This window comes from Vanellus vanellus, assembly GCF_965231255.1.
Source record: "Vanellus vanellus genome assembly, chromosome: 1".
NCBI lineage: Eukaryota > Metazoa > Chordata > Aves > Charadriiformes > Charadriidae > Vanellus > Vanellus vanellus.
Genome location: NC_138905.1, coordinates 161,793,269 through 161,806,814, shown reverse-complemented (window position 1 = coordinate 161,806,814; position 13,546 = coordinate 161,793,269). Strand labels below are relative to the sequence as shown.

The following is a 13,546-nucleotide window of genomic DNA, read 5'->3' as shown; positions in this document are numbered from 1 at the left end:
CAACAGTAACTTATGCCGAGAAAAAAAAGGCAGTAAGATGAGCATTTTTGGAAATAATCTTTAAAATTAAAAGTAACAACATGTAATGACCTCAGAAGGTGAGGAGCAACACAGCAATGTCTAGAAATAGCGAACAGCAGTAGGGCAAGGGCAAAAATCTCACATAACCTTTTGTATCCACATCTGCTCTAGTTGTTCGAACTTCTTTTATCATCAGTGGAGAGAAACACATAGATCTAGGGTGCAGTCCTTCTGGCCTATGTCAGTCATTTAGTCCAAGGTGATAATGAACCAAGTGCTAAAAGGGATGGCTTCTCCTCCCCAATTATAAAGGGAATATGGCTGACTTGCTCAGATATAGATGTCTAAAGCTAAGGAGATAAATCCAAGCCAGTAGTCTGACATGGTGAAACAGCAGTTATGTTTTTATCATAGCCTGTAATTAGATATTCCGGTACTTCAGCAAAGCACTCCAGGATTAACTTGCAACATAATGACATCAAATGAAAAGATGCCAGATTGGATCCAGTGAGCCTTTTAAATCAGTACCACTGGAATATTCCAAATTTATAAATTACCTGTAACATATAATCAACATATCAGGAGAAAACAGTCTCTATAACTGTTCACAAAATTTGCTTTAGTAGAAACAACTCAGGCCTGGTTGTAACTCACACTAGTGTATATCACCATCGACTCCAGGAATTAAGTCAATCTATATGGTATGAAAAAGGTCGCAAAAGGAAATGGAATCAGTATACAGGCACCTTCTGTTCTGCTTAGAAAATACTGCCAAATGTATTCAAAATGCATACTCTTTCAGTCTAACAACCTTTGAAACTAATTTAAGTGCAGGACTATGAAAGTTCGAATGGGTGACATCCTTAAGTATATATATAAAGTACTTAATACTTAAGTGTATATATATATAAGTACATATATATACTTAAAATATGTTAAATATTTAAAATAAATAACATTTAAAATAAAATGTAAATTATTTAAAGCATTTAAAAATCTGTATTGTGAACTTAAAAAAAAGTAAAAATCTTTGTAACTTCATTATGTTACCTAATTATTTCCAATAAATTTTAAAATCACTGGGCCACATTTATCAAAGCTGATCCTAAATTTCACCCTCTTGAGCCAGATGCACCCATCACCGAAGGGGGTAGATTCACTACTATCCCAGACAATCTGATTTAATGCAGTTTCTACACTTCTATCTAAAGAGAAGTTTAAAGAAGATGAGTCTTGAAATTCAAGAAGGCACTGATGTAACTACTTGTTACTTAGAATTAAGGTAAGTTTCATCTGCACTGCTCACATATAGAGAATTTGGAATTGAAAAGAGCCGTAGCAAAACCCATGAAGTAGGAGCTGCAGCTTTTTCTGCTATTTGGGAGACACCTGGAGACTCTGTGACCCTGCTACATAAGGGACGTAAAGCATGACCTCGTTACATATATTAAAGATGTTCCAATAACAACAAGAAAAAGCTATTCTCTGTATTCCATATTTTGGTCTTCATCAGCCTCCCACTGAAAAAAATGGGCCACTGAAAGTCCTGTAGAGTCATTTTTAAAGGAAGTCAGCAATTTCAAGACAACAGAAGATCAGAACAGAGCCTAGGTTCAATTTTTACACCCACCTTTGTCAAAATTGAAAAAAAATATAGCTGAGTCTGTAAAGAAAAAAGACTGGCTCTCACACACGGACTCTTGGATGCTGTTGCTTAGAAAAGTTCCCTATTACTGTGATTTCAAAGTTACTCCTTCAGCAAAATTGCAATGTGAGCCTACAAAACCCTCCCTGCTCACATCACCACACTTTCCATTTGCCCAAGCTGTCACAAGCAGCGATACAGCTCAGGCATGTCTACACAGCCCAGTGTTGACAAACACAAGCTCATTTTCCCTGTACACTCGCTGGCTTTGAACCAGCTGCATTAGTTCGGTAGCTTGCATACAGCTTATCGGCTCAAACGCAGCACTGTGCGAACACAGCTACACAGCTTCCCAGCCAGACATGGCTTGTGTCCAAGGAGCTTGGAGCAGAGGCAGAGACTGCGGATCTGTCTGAAGCACTCTTACCATGGCAGATGGACAGAGTTACACACAAAGAAACAGATTGCATTTGCTCCATTTATAGTATGCACTTGTCATGCAGAAGGCAAGATATACTGAGGTCATCATTAAAAAGAAGATGGCTGCCTACAACTGCCACACAGTAAAATACAACCCCTCTTTTCCTATGTATTGAAATCTCAGGTTATTGAAAGACAACCCCGTGTTGTAAATATTGGCCATAAGTGCTTTTTACAGCTCACTGCTGCCCAGAGAGGTTGTGGAATCTCCTACTCTGGAGATATTCAAAACCTGCCTGGATGCGTTCCTGTCCAACCTGCTGTAGGTGAACCTGCTTTGGCAGGGGGGCTGGACTAGATGATCCCTGAAGGTCCCTTCCAACCCCTACCATTCTGTGATATTTGCACTAAAACCCAAGTTTATCATTCTATTATTTGCAAAGTTGAGCATTCGCAGGTTCCTTTTTAAAATCTGTGTCTTGATCTGTATTGTCTAGACACCACTTTAGATTACAGAAATCTTATCTTTTAAAACATTAATGTGTTTTTATTGACATGCTGCGCATTCCTATTCCTAGGCTCTTCAAAGAGAGTCTCTGCTAACATTCAGATGACATCAGGGCTCTCTGGTATACTCCAACAGATCACACTCTCAGCTATCAAAGGACTGCTGTGGAGGTCACCTCTACTGGCAGGCTAGGTTCAGTCTACTATGCCAAACACTGGTGTTCAGCTCAGCAAAGCATCCTATCCAGTCCCACCCTCTTACTTGTTCCCTCACTTAGCCTTGCAAGAAATATTGCAGTTTTCCTCAGTGCCTCTCTGAAGAGTCTAGTCCATTCAACCACTGTAAAAGAGCACAAGTGGGTGCAAAGATTTGACCCCCATGTCCTGCAATTACACTGATGATACGCTGCTTTGTCTCTTCACTGTATATATGTATCACTGGAAGGTACCCAAAATTCTATAAACATTCTAAAAAACATAGCATAGGCATTATTCAGGTGAATACATTGCTACAACTTACTTTCTTTTCGCTATTTTGTTGTAATAACTTGCAACTATATGCACAATTGTTTTAGTAGATTTTATTAGCAGTACATCCAGTTTGTCTGGATGCCTTTCCTGAAGTACATTCCCCTTCTGCCTCCCCTTCCCACTCCCTCCCCCAAGTTCTGAATTATAATATTGTAATTTGCACTGTCTGGTATTTTGACTATGCTACCACTGTAATTTAGGTGGCTGACATGTCAATATCGTATTCTTGCACCAAGCAAGACTGTGAATAACACAGTACAATATATTAAGTATGCATAACACCTCCTCTATCCCAAATTTCAAACCACTTTTATTTTTTAAAAAAAGATGGATTAAAAGTCCACATGAATGACTTACCTTTGCGTTCAGAGGGCACACAGACAGTGCACTCCTAAAAAGCTGTTCTTCTGACCTCCACTGACTGCTGCGGAGTGCACAGCGCATAACATTTATCAATAAGATTCCAAGTACTGCCACAGCAAGAATTTTCTTAAGGAAAGAGAGACATGTTAAGAAACCAACCATTCAATTGAAGCACTTCATCATCAGCTTTACTGGCTGTTTTGATGGTACCTTTTTCTTGGCTTGCTTACTCAAGAGACTAAATCCATATGTAAACAGAACACAATATCCAATACTGGGGAGGTAGATTACTCTCTCTGCAATAACAAATCCTACTCGGAAGAACAGGTTGCTTGCAGGAAGAAAAGGGATAATAAGAAATCCGAGTCCCAGTGTAAGAATCCTGCAAAGGAGAAACAGATTCTCAAATCAACCACAAATCTTAACAAAAGCTCCTTTTCCACTTATAAGCTTTAAACATTGTAGAAAGACGTGCATATGGAACTGGGCATTCAAAAACAGCCTTTGGGAGCTATATAACCAGATCAAATTAAGTTTCAGTGAGGTTTTGACACTTCACTCCATCATGCACTTCTAAAATCCTAGCTATAATTCCCAGAAAAGCAGTGTTCATGCTTCCAGGCCAGAAAATAGCCCCATTACACATTAATTACATAATTTCTATTTAAAATAAACAGGCAGGAAAAGTAATGGTACCGTCTATTTTTGGAACTGTTTAAAAGCACTTATTTTTGGAACTAGTAAGTCAGTAACAGGGAAAAAATACAGGTCACTGTAAAGAAGAAACTTAGGTACATGTCCTACTGAGAGAGTGCTTTCTTTCCTAACAAATACATCAATAGTAGAATCCACTGTGCTCAACAGCCTGAAAGTTAGTCATCTACGCTCCTTCTACAGTTCAGAGAGAGGCACTTGTCGAGGGCAGTTCATCTTCCTTTTTTTAGGTACCTGTGTTAGAATGTGTAATTCTCAGCAGGTAACTGGACTATACAGATCTTAGACAACTGAGACTAGGTACCTTGCTTTTACGGAGCGGATATAAGGGAATATGAATCCCAGGTCTGTGTCAGGTGTTTGTTGTAAAAGCCACAGGCATGGTAGTTTTCTACTTGAACATATTACAAATCAATCTCTACACTGCATTGTAGATGTGTCCTCTTACTCTTTTCTTAGCCCCAACAATCTAGGCCTTCACTATACTTTTTGTCTTTACTTTTTACTAAAAAACTGTTCAGCAATATATGCTTACAGTGTTTTTACTATAACGTATGACATCACTTGTAGCAAGAATTCCACCCCTCTCCAGAATGATCTGATCTGTGCAAATGAGTATGGGAGCAGTGAAAAGGAAGGCACGTGAGATGTTAACATTTGAGGGGATGAGGGGGAAGAGATGAAATTACAGAATACCACAGAAAAGGAAAATATTCAGCACTCTGAACAACAGAATGACCTTGTTGTGATTGAGTTGTTGAGAAATTTTAAAGAACTGGGAAATTAATTACATATAAAACCCATGGGAACAGACTCTGAAAAGTTAAACAAAAGTTAACAATAACTTTTTTGAGTTCCTTTGGGTAAAGTAGAAGTTGTTTCTTCAGTAGATACTATGGGTCACCATTTTTAATTGTGTGGCCATGGCCAGCGTTTATACCTCCTTTCAAGGCACATCTCCTCTCCCTTTCATTATTAGAAGATTAAAGGAGATGATGAATTGCAAGAAGCAGGGGCAACAACATGCATCAATTCCTACTCTGTTCTGAGCACAGATTACTTTTTACCACCTACAGCGTTAAGGATCTCAAAATGCCATTTCAGGAGAAAAATAGAGCAGCCATCCATACCTCCTCCTCCAACTCTGTTTCCTACTAGTCAACGTACAGTGATGTGCCCAAATTGGGATAAATCTGTAATGACAGCTATAAATATTTATTTGAACTGCATTTGCTAGACACTGGTTCCAATGAATTGTTAAAATTATCAGTAGTGGATTTAACAAAATAATACTGTACTCAAGTTGGTCGGGCATTTAAAATTCATCACTGTCTCTTACCTTCTCTTATGGCTGTCTTCTGAGCACAGAGCTTGGCATATCAGGCCAATTAGGCAGAACCAAAGTGCTGCTAGTGCAATTATCCTCCAGTCGCTGACGGATTTAATGAGGGGTATGCAGCCCATTGACCAATCAAAACACAGCCACCAGGGACACAACAGCAACCATGCATTCAATGAATAGTAGTAATTATAGTTTATAGCCTGTCAGTCAAAAAGAAAACAAACATTTATTTGATACTAAACTTAAGGGCGGGGGGGGAACTAGTCTCTCTGCTATCATTTCCCTTATCACAGAACATATTTATACAATAAAGAGGTCTTAATACCATTAGACTACAACTAGTTTCATATCCACTTATTTTACAGCTGTGCAATTAATTTTTATTTTTTTTTTTAAACATAGCTAGGTGGCTCTCCTATTCAGAGCAGGGAAATGCAATTTGGTGCTGTCTAACCAATATCCACATGTAAAAAGAATAATCTCCTACAACAGGAGGAAAAAGTCAGCACCCACTGTCTTCGCCCTTCATTCTCCACCTCCAGAAAGAGCCTTAATGCAGTCAGAGACATAAAGCCAAGACATACTCCAAGTGCACCAGACCAGAATTTTATGCTATTTTCTTCAATTGCAAAAGAACAGATGAAAAGTCAAGCACAGAATGTGGAAAAGGGATGAAACCCAGCAAAAGCTAAATGCTTGCATGCATGGGAAAAATAGTGAGTAAATGGGAATGTACTTCAACATGTGCAGTGTGTGCTAAACTGAATGCAAAGAATATACAGGGTATACTATTTTAAGAAAAAAGGCAGAAAGTCATGACAGCACAAGGGAAGGTGACTCATCACACATCCTGAAACGTAAAGACTGCCCACTTTATTGTTTCCTTGAAGCACAGAAAAGAAAATTCAATTTGATGACAAAGACAAATGTTCTGAGCAGGCCAGAAAAAAGCAACTTCATAACTTACTCTCACGAACAGACTGTCTGCAAATGAAGCTGGGTTGTCTACTTCAGTGAAAGCTGGTGGCCCTGTGCCCATAATCCTCCAGCGTATATAAAGTATACTGGCCCCTCCAGACATCAGAAGAGTTATCCTGAAAAGCAGCCCCTTTCTTAACAGCCCAGCATTCTACAGGAAAGAAAAAAAACCAACCTCATATAAAAAACATTATTTTGCTCTCTTCCCCACTACATTCACATCCTTTTCACCACTACCTTAGAAAGACGAGGATATTCCTGTGCATTTTTGCTATTAGAGTTGATATTTTTATTATTTTTGCAGTTACACAAAGTTACACACTTTACTATGCTTTCATTGACTAATTGCAAAATATTTTTTGCAAACGTTTTCATTTTCATCTCAATCAAAAAACTTTTTTGTTCAAGAAGTCTCTCTTCTACAAATCCTCAGTAACTCTATAGCTGATGTAATTTTACACAGCAATTTCTGATAGGGAATTTGAGCAGAATACAGCCTGTAGCACACAGCATATTAAACTGATCTGTGTTTTCTTTTTAAAATGGAGGATGTTACTTTGTGAACTTTGTTTTAAATAGCTATATCCAGTTGGCTGCTTATCACGGAAAGTTTTGTCCACTTAGTTTTCTTTAGAGGTAAAATTACAAGCATACAACAAGAAAACTGCACAGTTAGAAACTGCGAGGAATTAGAAACTGAATGAAAATTTTCACAATTACTACTGTGATAAAGAAAGCTAATGACAGGCACCCAAATTGCTTTGGTCAGGCTAAAATTACCCAAGATCTACAAAAAATTGTGTCTAATCCACATTAACTCAGTTGATTTAAATATACACCTTAGGGTTCAAAGAAGGTAATTAACATAAAAAATAGACAAGTGATGTCACAGAAGCTAAATTTGACAGACTTTTCCATTTTTTACTCTGTGAAGTATAACACATTTTCGCCAAGCACACATCACTTTCATAAATGAAAAGGAAAATACTGTATACTGTAGAGGTTCTTCAAGTTTCACCAATAGAGGTTGGAAACAGAATCACCAGTAACTGTAACAATATCCCTGTCACAGCTTTGAGATGCAAATCCAAGCTTCCAACACCCTACTCAGGGTGTTGGAAGCAATGGTAACTTAGATAGGAAATGAAGGACGTAGCTTCTCTCTGACCCCCTATATTACAGTGCTGTAGGGCTGCCTTAAGAGCTTTCTGAAACCTGATGGCTGAAATTATTCTATGCAGCCCCAACATATCATTAGAGAAGCAGAAGATGGAAGACAAAAGTTTCTCTGAAATGAGGCATCATTTGAGCCACTTCTCCTTCCATTCTACACATCTGAAGATGAAAGTGTCAATACACTATGGATTTTTACATGGAAGAGTTGACTCTTAAAAAACACAGTCATGTGATCTCCAGTATTAGCTTTCCTTTATTCCTACCTTCTTCCCTTAGTCTGATATGCTTCTGTTACCTTTAAAAACCTACCCGATAGTTATACATGATCAGTTCTATGTCCTCCTTGGGAGCTGGCAGACTGGTTATTATTACCTTTTATTGCAAGATGCTGATTAGCAAGCACCACCATAATTATTTAGGAGAACAATATTAGTTATTTCTGAGAGCTAAAAAAAAAAAAAAAAAAAAAATAGTAGACAGGCATCCAACAGTGCCCTGGCTGAAGATCTTTAATCTCTAAAACAATGGATAAGTTAAGTTTAGGAGCAACATTCAGATGGCTTTTTAATATTTGTAGTTAACAATGGAACCATCATAAAATATTTAGCTGAATGCCTAAGGATAAAGAAGTTTGCGATATTGATTTTACATAAGATAGCTTTTGTGCTTAAATGGTTACTTCCAATTTACACATCTCAGTAACCAAAGTCACTACAATGAGGATTACAGGAAAACCATTCCTAAAAATTGTTTTTGGAAGAGAATTGTGCTATGAAGGAAAACCATATAATACAATTTATAACTGCCTTATAACAGATTTAAGTACACAAAACCTCTTATCTCAGGCTTCATTTCATTTAACAATACATGCAGCTTCTTAAAGGCCAGATTTCACAAATTGCCACAAAACCTCTTAGTAGGCAGAATTTTAAAAGTGGAAGAAGTGTTATCATATTGTCTTTGATTTAGAGTTAACTGAAGTCTGGCATGAAACTGAAACCTGTCTCAATCAAAAAAGAAAAATATCTGGAAGTAAGAGAATTTAAGATCTGCCTTTCAACAAACAAAACAAAACAATCTTAGATACACTTCCATAAAAAGAGCAGAACAGATTTTTGGGTAGCAGGAGCTAAAATTAATTATTTCCTTTAAAGAAGAAAAAGGCACATTTGACGTTTCCTTTACCCAGACAGAACTGTTTAAAAGTCAAAATAGAAGCATAACACTTTGATCTTTTCATGCTTAAAAGAGTAATCCTCCAAAAAGGTTTGACTCTGACACATTCCAGAGAATTGAAGAATGGTCTGAGTTGGAAGGGACATCATCTAGTCCAACCACCCCTGGCATGGACAGGGACATCTTTCACTAGATCAGGTTGCTCAAAGCCTCACTCAACCTGGCCTTGAACACTTCCAGTGATGAGACATCCACAACTTCTCTGGGCAACCTGTTCCAGTATCTAATCGCCCTCATTGTAAATAATTTATTACTGGTCAAACACTGGAACAGGCTTCCTAGAGAGGTGGTTGATGACCCAATCCTGTCAGTGTTTAAGAGGCATTTGGACAATTCCCTCGATAACATGCTTTAACTTTTAGTCAGCCCTTACATGGTCATGAAGTTAGACTAGATGATCATTGTAGGTCCCTTCCAGCTGAAAATATTCTGTTCTATTCAATCTAAATCTACTCTCTTTCAGTTTAAAACCATTATCCCTTGTCCTGTCACTTACAGGCCCTGGTAAAAAGCCTTTCTCCAGCTTTCCTATAAGTCCCTTTTATATATTGAAAGGCAACAATAAGGTCTCCACAGAGACTCCTCTTCTCCAGACTGAACAACCACAGCTCTCTCAGACTTTCTTCATAGGAGAGGTGCTGCAGCCCTCTGACCATTTCATTGCCCTCCTCTGGACCCACTCTAACAGGTCCATGTCTTCCATCCACCCCAGAGCTCGATGCTGTACTCCAGCTGGGGTCTTACCAGAGTAGAGTAGAGGGGAAGGATCACTTCCCTTGACCTGTTGGCCGCGCTTATTTTTATCCGGTCCAGAATACAGTTGGCCACCTGGGCTGCAAGCACACATTGCAGGCTCATATCCATTTTTCATCCACCAGCATCTCCAAGTTTTTCTCCACAGGGCTGTTCTCAAAATCCATTCATCCCCTAGTCTGTATCTATATTGGTGATTGCCCCTACCCAGGCACAGTACCTTGCACTTGGCCTTGTTGAATCTCATGAGGTTCACATTGGCCCACTTCTCGAGCTTGCCAAGGTCTCTCTGGATGGCATCCCTTCCCTCAACTGCACCACTCAGCTTGGTGTCATCTGCAAACTTACTGAGGGTGCACTCCATTCCGCTATCTATGTCATTGATTGCCCTGGTTTTGGCTGGGATAGAGTTCATTTTCTTATTAGCAGCTGGTATAGTGCTGTTTGGGATTTAGGATGAGAATAATGTTGATAACACATTAATGCTTTTAGTTGTTGATAAGCAGTCAAGCACTTTTTCAGCTTCTCATAGAAGTTGAGAGGAAGCATAGACAGGACAACAGACCCAAGCCAGCCAATGGAATATTCCATACCATAGATGCCATGCTGAGTATATAAACGGGGGTTGGTTGGGGGACAGGGATCCATGATCACTGCTTGGGACAGGCTGGGCAATCAATCACTGGGTGGTGAGTAAACCACTGCATCACTCTTTTCATATATTCTTTTTTTGTTATTTTTTTTTTCCTCTTCTGTTACTGTTCTATTAAACTGTCTTTATCTCAACCCACAAGGTTTTTCTCCCTCTTCTCCCTATCCCACTGGGGGCAGGGAGAGTGAGTGAATGGCTGCATGGTTTTTAGTTGCTGGCTGGGGTTAAACCACTACATCGATTGTGGCATTAAATAGTACTGGTCTGAGTATGGACCCTTGAGGACACGACTCATTACAGTTTCCACTTGGAAATTGAGCCATTGACTGCAATTCTTTGGATGCAGACACCCAGACAATTCATTATCTATTTAACAGTCCATCAGTCAAACCCGTATCTCTACATTTTACTGGCAAAAATGTTGTGGGGGACCATATCAAAGGCGTTACAGAAATCCAGGTAGATGACATCAGCACCTCTTCTCTTGTACACTGATGCAGTCAGTCCATCATAGAAGGCCACTAGATTAGTCAGGCATGATCTGCCCTTAGTTAAGCCATCTTGGCTGTCTCTAATCACATCCGTGTCTTTCATATGTTTTGACATAACTTCCAGGATGACCTGTTCCATGATCTTACCAGGCACTAATGTGAGGCTGACTGGCCACTTATTCCTAGGGTCCTCCTTATTAGCTTTTATTTCTATCACTTTAATTCTGAACTGGCTCTGCTTTAGTCCCCTACAGCTCTAGACTCTGTCCTTGTCATATGCTACTTGACATTACTCTCATTATACAGCAAAATTCTCCAGCATTCCTATTTGCTGCCTGAAATACTCCTGCGCCCCTCACTTAGTTGTTCTTGGTCAAATCTACTGTTTCAATTCTAGAGATTCCACTTTCACTGATTTCCCTCTGAAGCTCCTCCACTTCACTCTTTGTAAAGGAATTTAAAAGCTCCATAGGACTTGTGGTACTTAGAAACATGAGCAAGACTTCTCTGCAGTTAAACCGCTGATCGATGCAAAGTACAATGAACACTCCTTTGTTTTGCTGAACCTTGGATGGGAGAGGCAAGTGATTTAGCTATTGAACAGTAGTGACTTTCTAGTAGGCTGTTGGTCTATTTGGCTGCTATCAATCATTCACCTGTGGCTGACTGTTTCTGTGATTTGCTTGCCAGTGCAAATACTGATTCCACTTGATCCAATACTAGATAAAGCAATATCAACAAAAGTCAGAAATCCAATCCTTAGCGACTACCAGTGCTTACAGATTTTTTCTTTTAAACTCCAAAGCTACTAGGAACTGCCTCCTGTTTGGTAATTTGTATTCTGAAAAAAAGAGTGAAATATTTCACTGGGATTGGCAGAGCAGACATAACATTTTTTAATGTACTTTTTCAAATGTCTGACTATCTCATTTGAGACTCTGAATAAATCTCTCTCTCTTTACTCTGACCAGACTGTGTGTTAAACAACTGTTTCAGGTGTATAGCTACTGACCCTGAAGAACCTGTTGCATCAAGCATTCAGCTCTTCCACACCATATTTTTAACATACTGCTGAGAGAAGTGTGGAACGGATTTCACAACGCAATACAATTCTAATACCATCCCATTACTACTCACATTGCTGCAAAGATGTCACAGCACATTGCCTTACTAGGCTGACTGAAAATACCTCTATTTTTTTCAATTCTCAACAACAAAACTGTCAGAAGTTGCATCTTTGTCTTTTAGCACGTGACTGTCTGAATGGCCAGAATGAACAAACCCTCTGAGGACTCACCTCCAATGACTTGTCCTTATGTAGTAACTTTTGAATAAGCTCCAGAATGTTTAGCTTGTTAATCACCAGTGCATCAAACACTGCATTCAAACCCTAAGCAAGCAAGAGAAACATAAGAGCATAAGATGGAGCAGCTAACCACAGATATTTTTAAAATACACATCTTAAATTCCACTTCTACTATGAGTTCTTGTGCATCTTAATTCTGATTCCAAACAAGTAGAGAGACACGTTGGTAGCAATGATGACAGAATGGTCGATTAAGAACCTGAGCTCAGATGAGTAGAATATCATGTTACTGTAACAGGGATTCTCCTGCTACATGGAATAACCTTTCACAGAATACCATGTATCAGCAAGCTAGACCCCATATGCATGGTCACAGCAGTATTCTGCTCTCCATCTTCTTTCCCAAATGTTTCACAGTGTAAATGTTGCAGTCAAAAAGTAAGGCTTCTGTCATTAAGGCAGAGTTTCTTTAAGCCTTCTACTTGTTTTTTGCTTTGGTTATCCTTTGACTGTCAGGTTTCAGAGATACTTTTTTTAAAGGGTACATAAATTATAAAGAAGAAACACTCAGAAAGATTCAATAGGGGTATCAGGCTTGCTTTTCTTGCAACTAAACCAATATACACAGTGGAAGTTGCTGAAAAAAAATAATTAATTAAAGTTCTATGTGACATTAGCCACTACACATAAAACTAGAGCATATTCTGTGCTTTGCAGCGCTACACTTAAACCTACTATCCCCAAGCAACCAACCAAAATATATCCAGGGGTAATTCTGTTGAGGTGATCAGCAAAATCCAACTTTAACATTTTCTCTTCAATGTTTCAGCAATCACCAACCATGAAAATCCTTGAATATTTAGCCTATATCCTAATAACTTTGGAAGTTACCTCAATATTCTAAAGACTGAATGGAAAAAAGACAGTACAAATAGTTCCAAGTGGGGCAAAGTTAGGACACTGGGAGGCCACAAGTGTCCCTCTGACAGTCAAAGGGAGAAGACAGAAGAAGATAGGTTAGAGAGTGGCATGGTTCCATGTAGAAAGCCCACCTGGCAGTTAAAAGGCTTTGGCTCACTTGCTTGGAGATAGGAAGGCATGAATCCTGCTGAAAAATACATTCAGCCTACAAACAATCTTTTTAATGTGTGATTTATCCCTTCATCCCTCTGACCCCTGCCCCTCAGCACAACAATAAATATAATCATCCTCCCAATGCAACAGCAAACAAATACAAAACCCAGACCCAGTAACAATTCTGTGTCTGCTAGCTTAAATTAGTACTTCCTACCGCTAAAGAAAATAATCACACCATGTTTTAAGAGAATTCCTTACAGACACCTTTGAAAATTACATAATTCTACAAACAATTATCCAAAAATAATGTCCTAAAGCAAGAAGTTTTCTGTAA

General features: G+C 38.8%; 1 protein-coding gene across 1 annotated transcript in view; it reads right to left on the bottom strand.

The window, feature by feature from the left end:
* TMTC4 (transmembrane O-mannosyltransferase targeting cadherins 4) overlaps positions 1–13,546 on the bottom strand; it is a gene marked incomplete at its 3' end in the record, with an annotated part of 53,818 nt that overhangs the window by 14,385 nt on the left and 25,887 nt on the right. The window contains exons 6-10 of the mRNA XM_082488871.1: positions 12,127–12,219; positions 6,511–6,672; positions 5,541–5,743; positions 3,698–3,869; positions 3,482–3,613 (exon numbers count right to left, since the gene is read on the bottom strand). Of these exons, the coding sequence (XP_082344997.1) occupies positions 3,482–3,613; positions 3,698–3,869; positions 5,541–5,743; positions 6,511–6,672; positions 12,127–12,219 (762 nt within the window). The remainder of the gene's footprint in view (positions 1–3,481; positions 3,614–3,697; positions 3,870–5,540; positions 5,744–6,510; positions 6,673–12,126; positions 12,220–13,546) is intronic.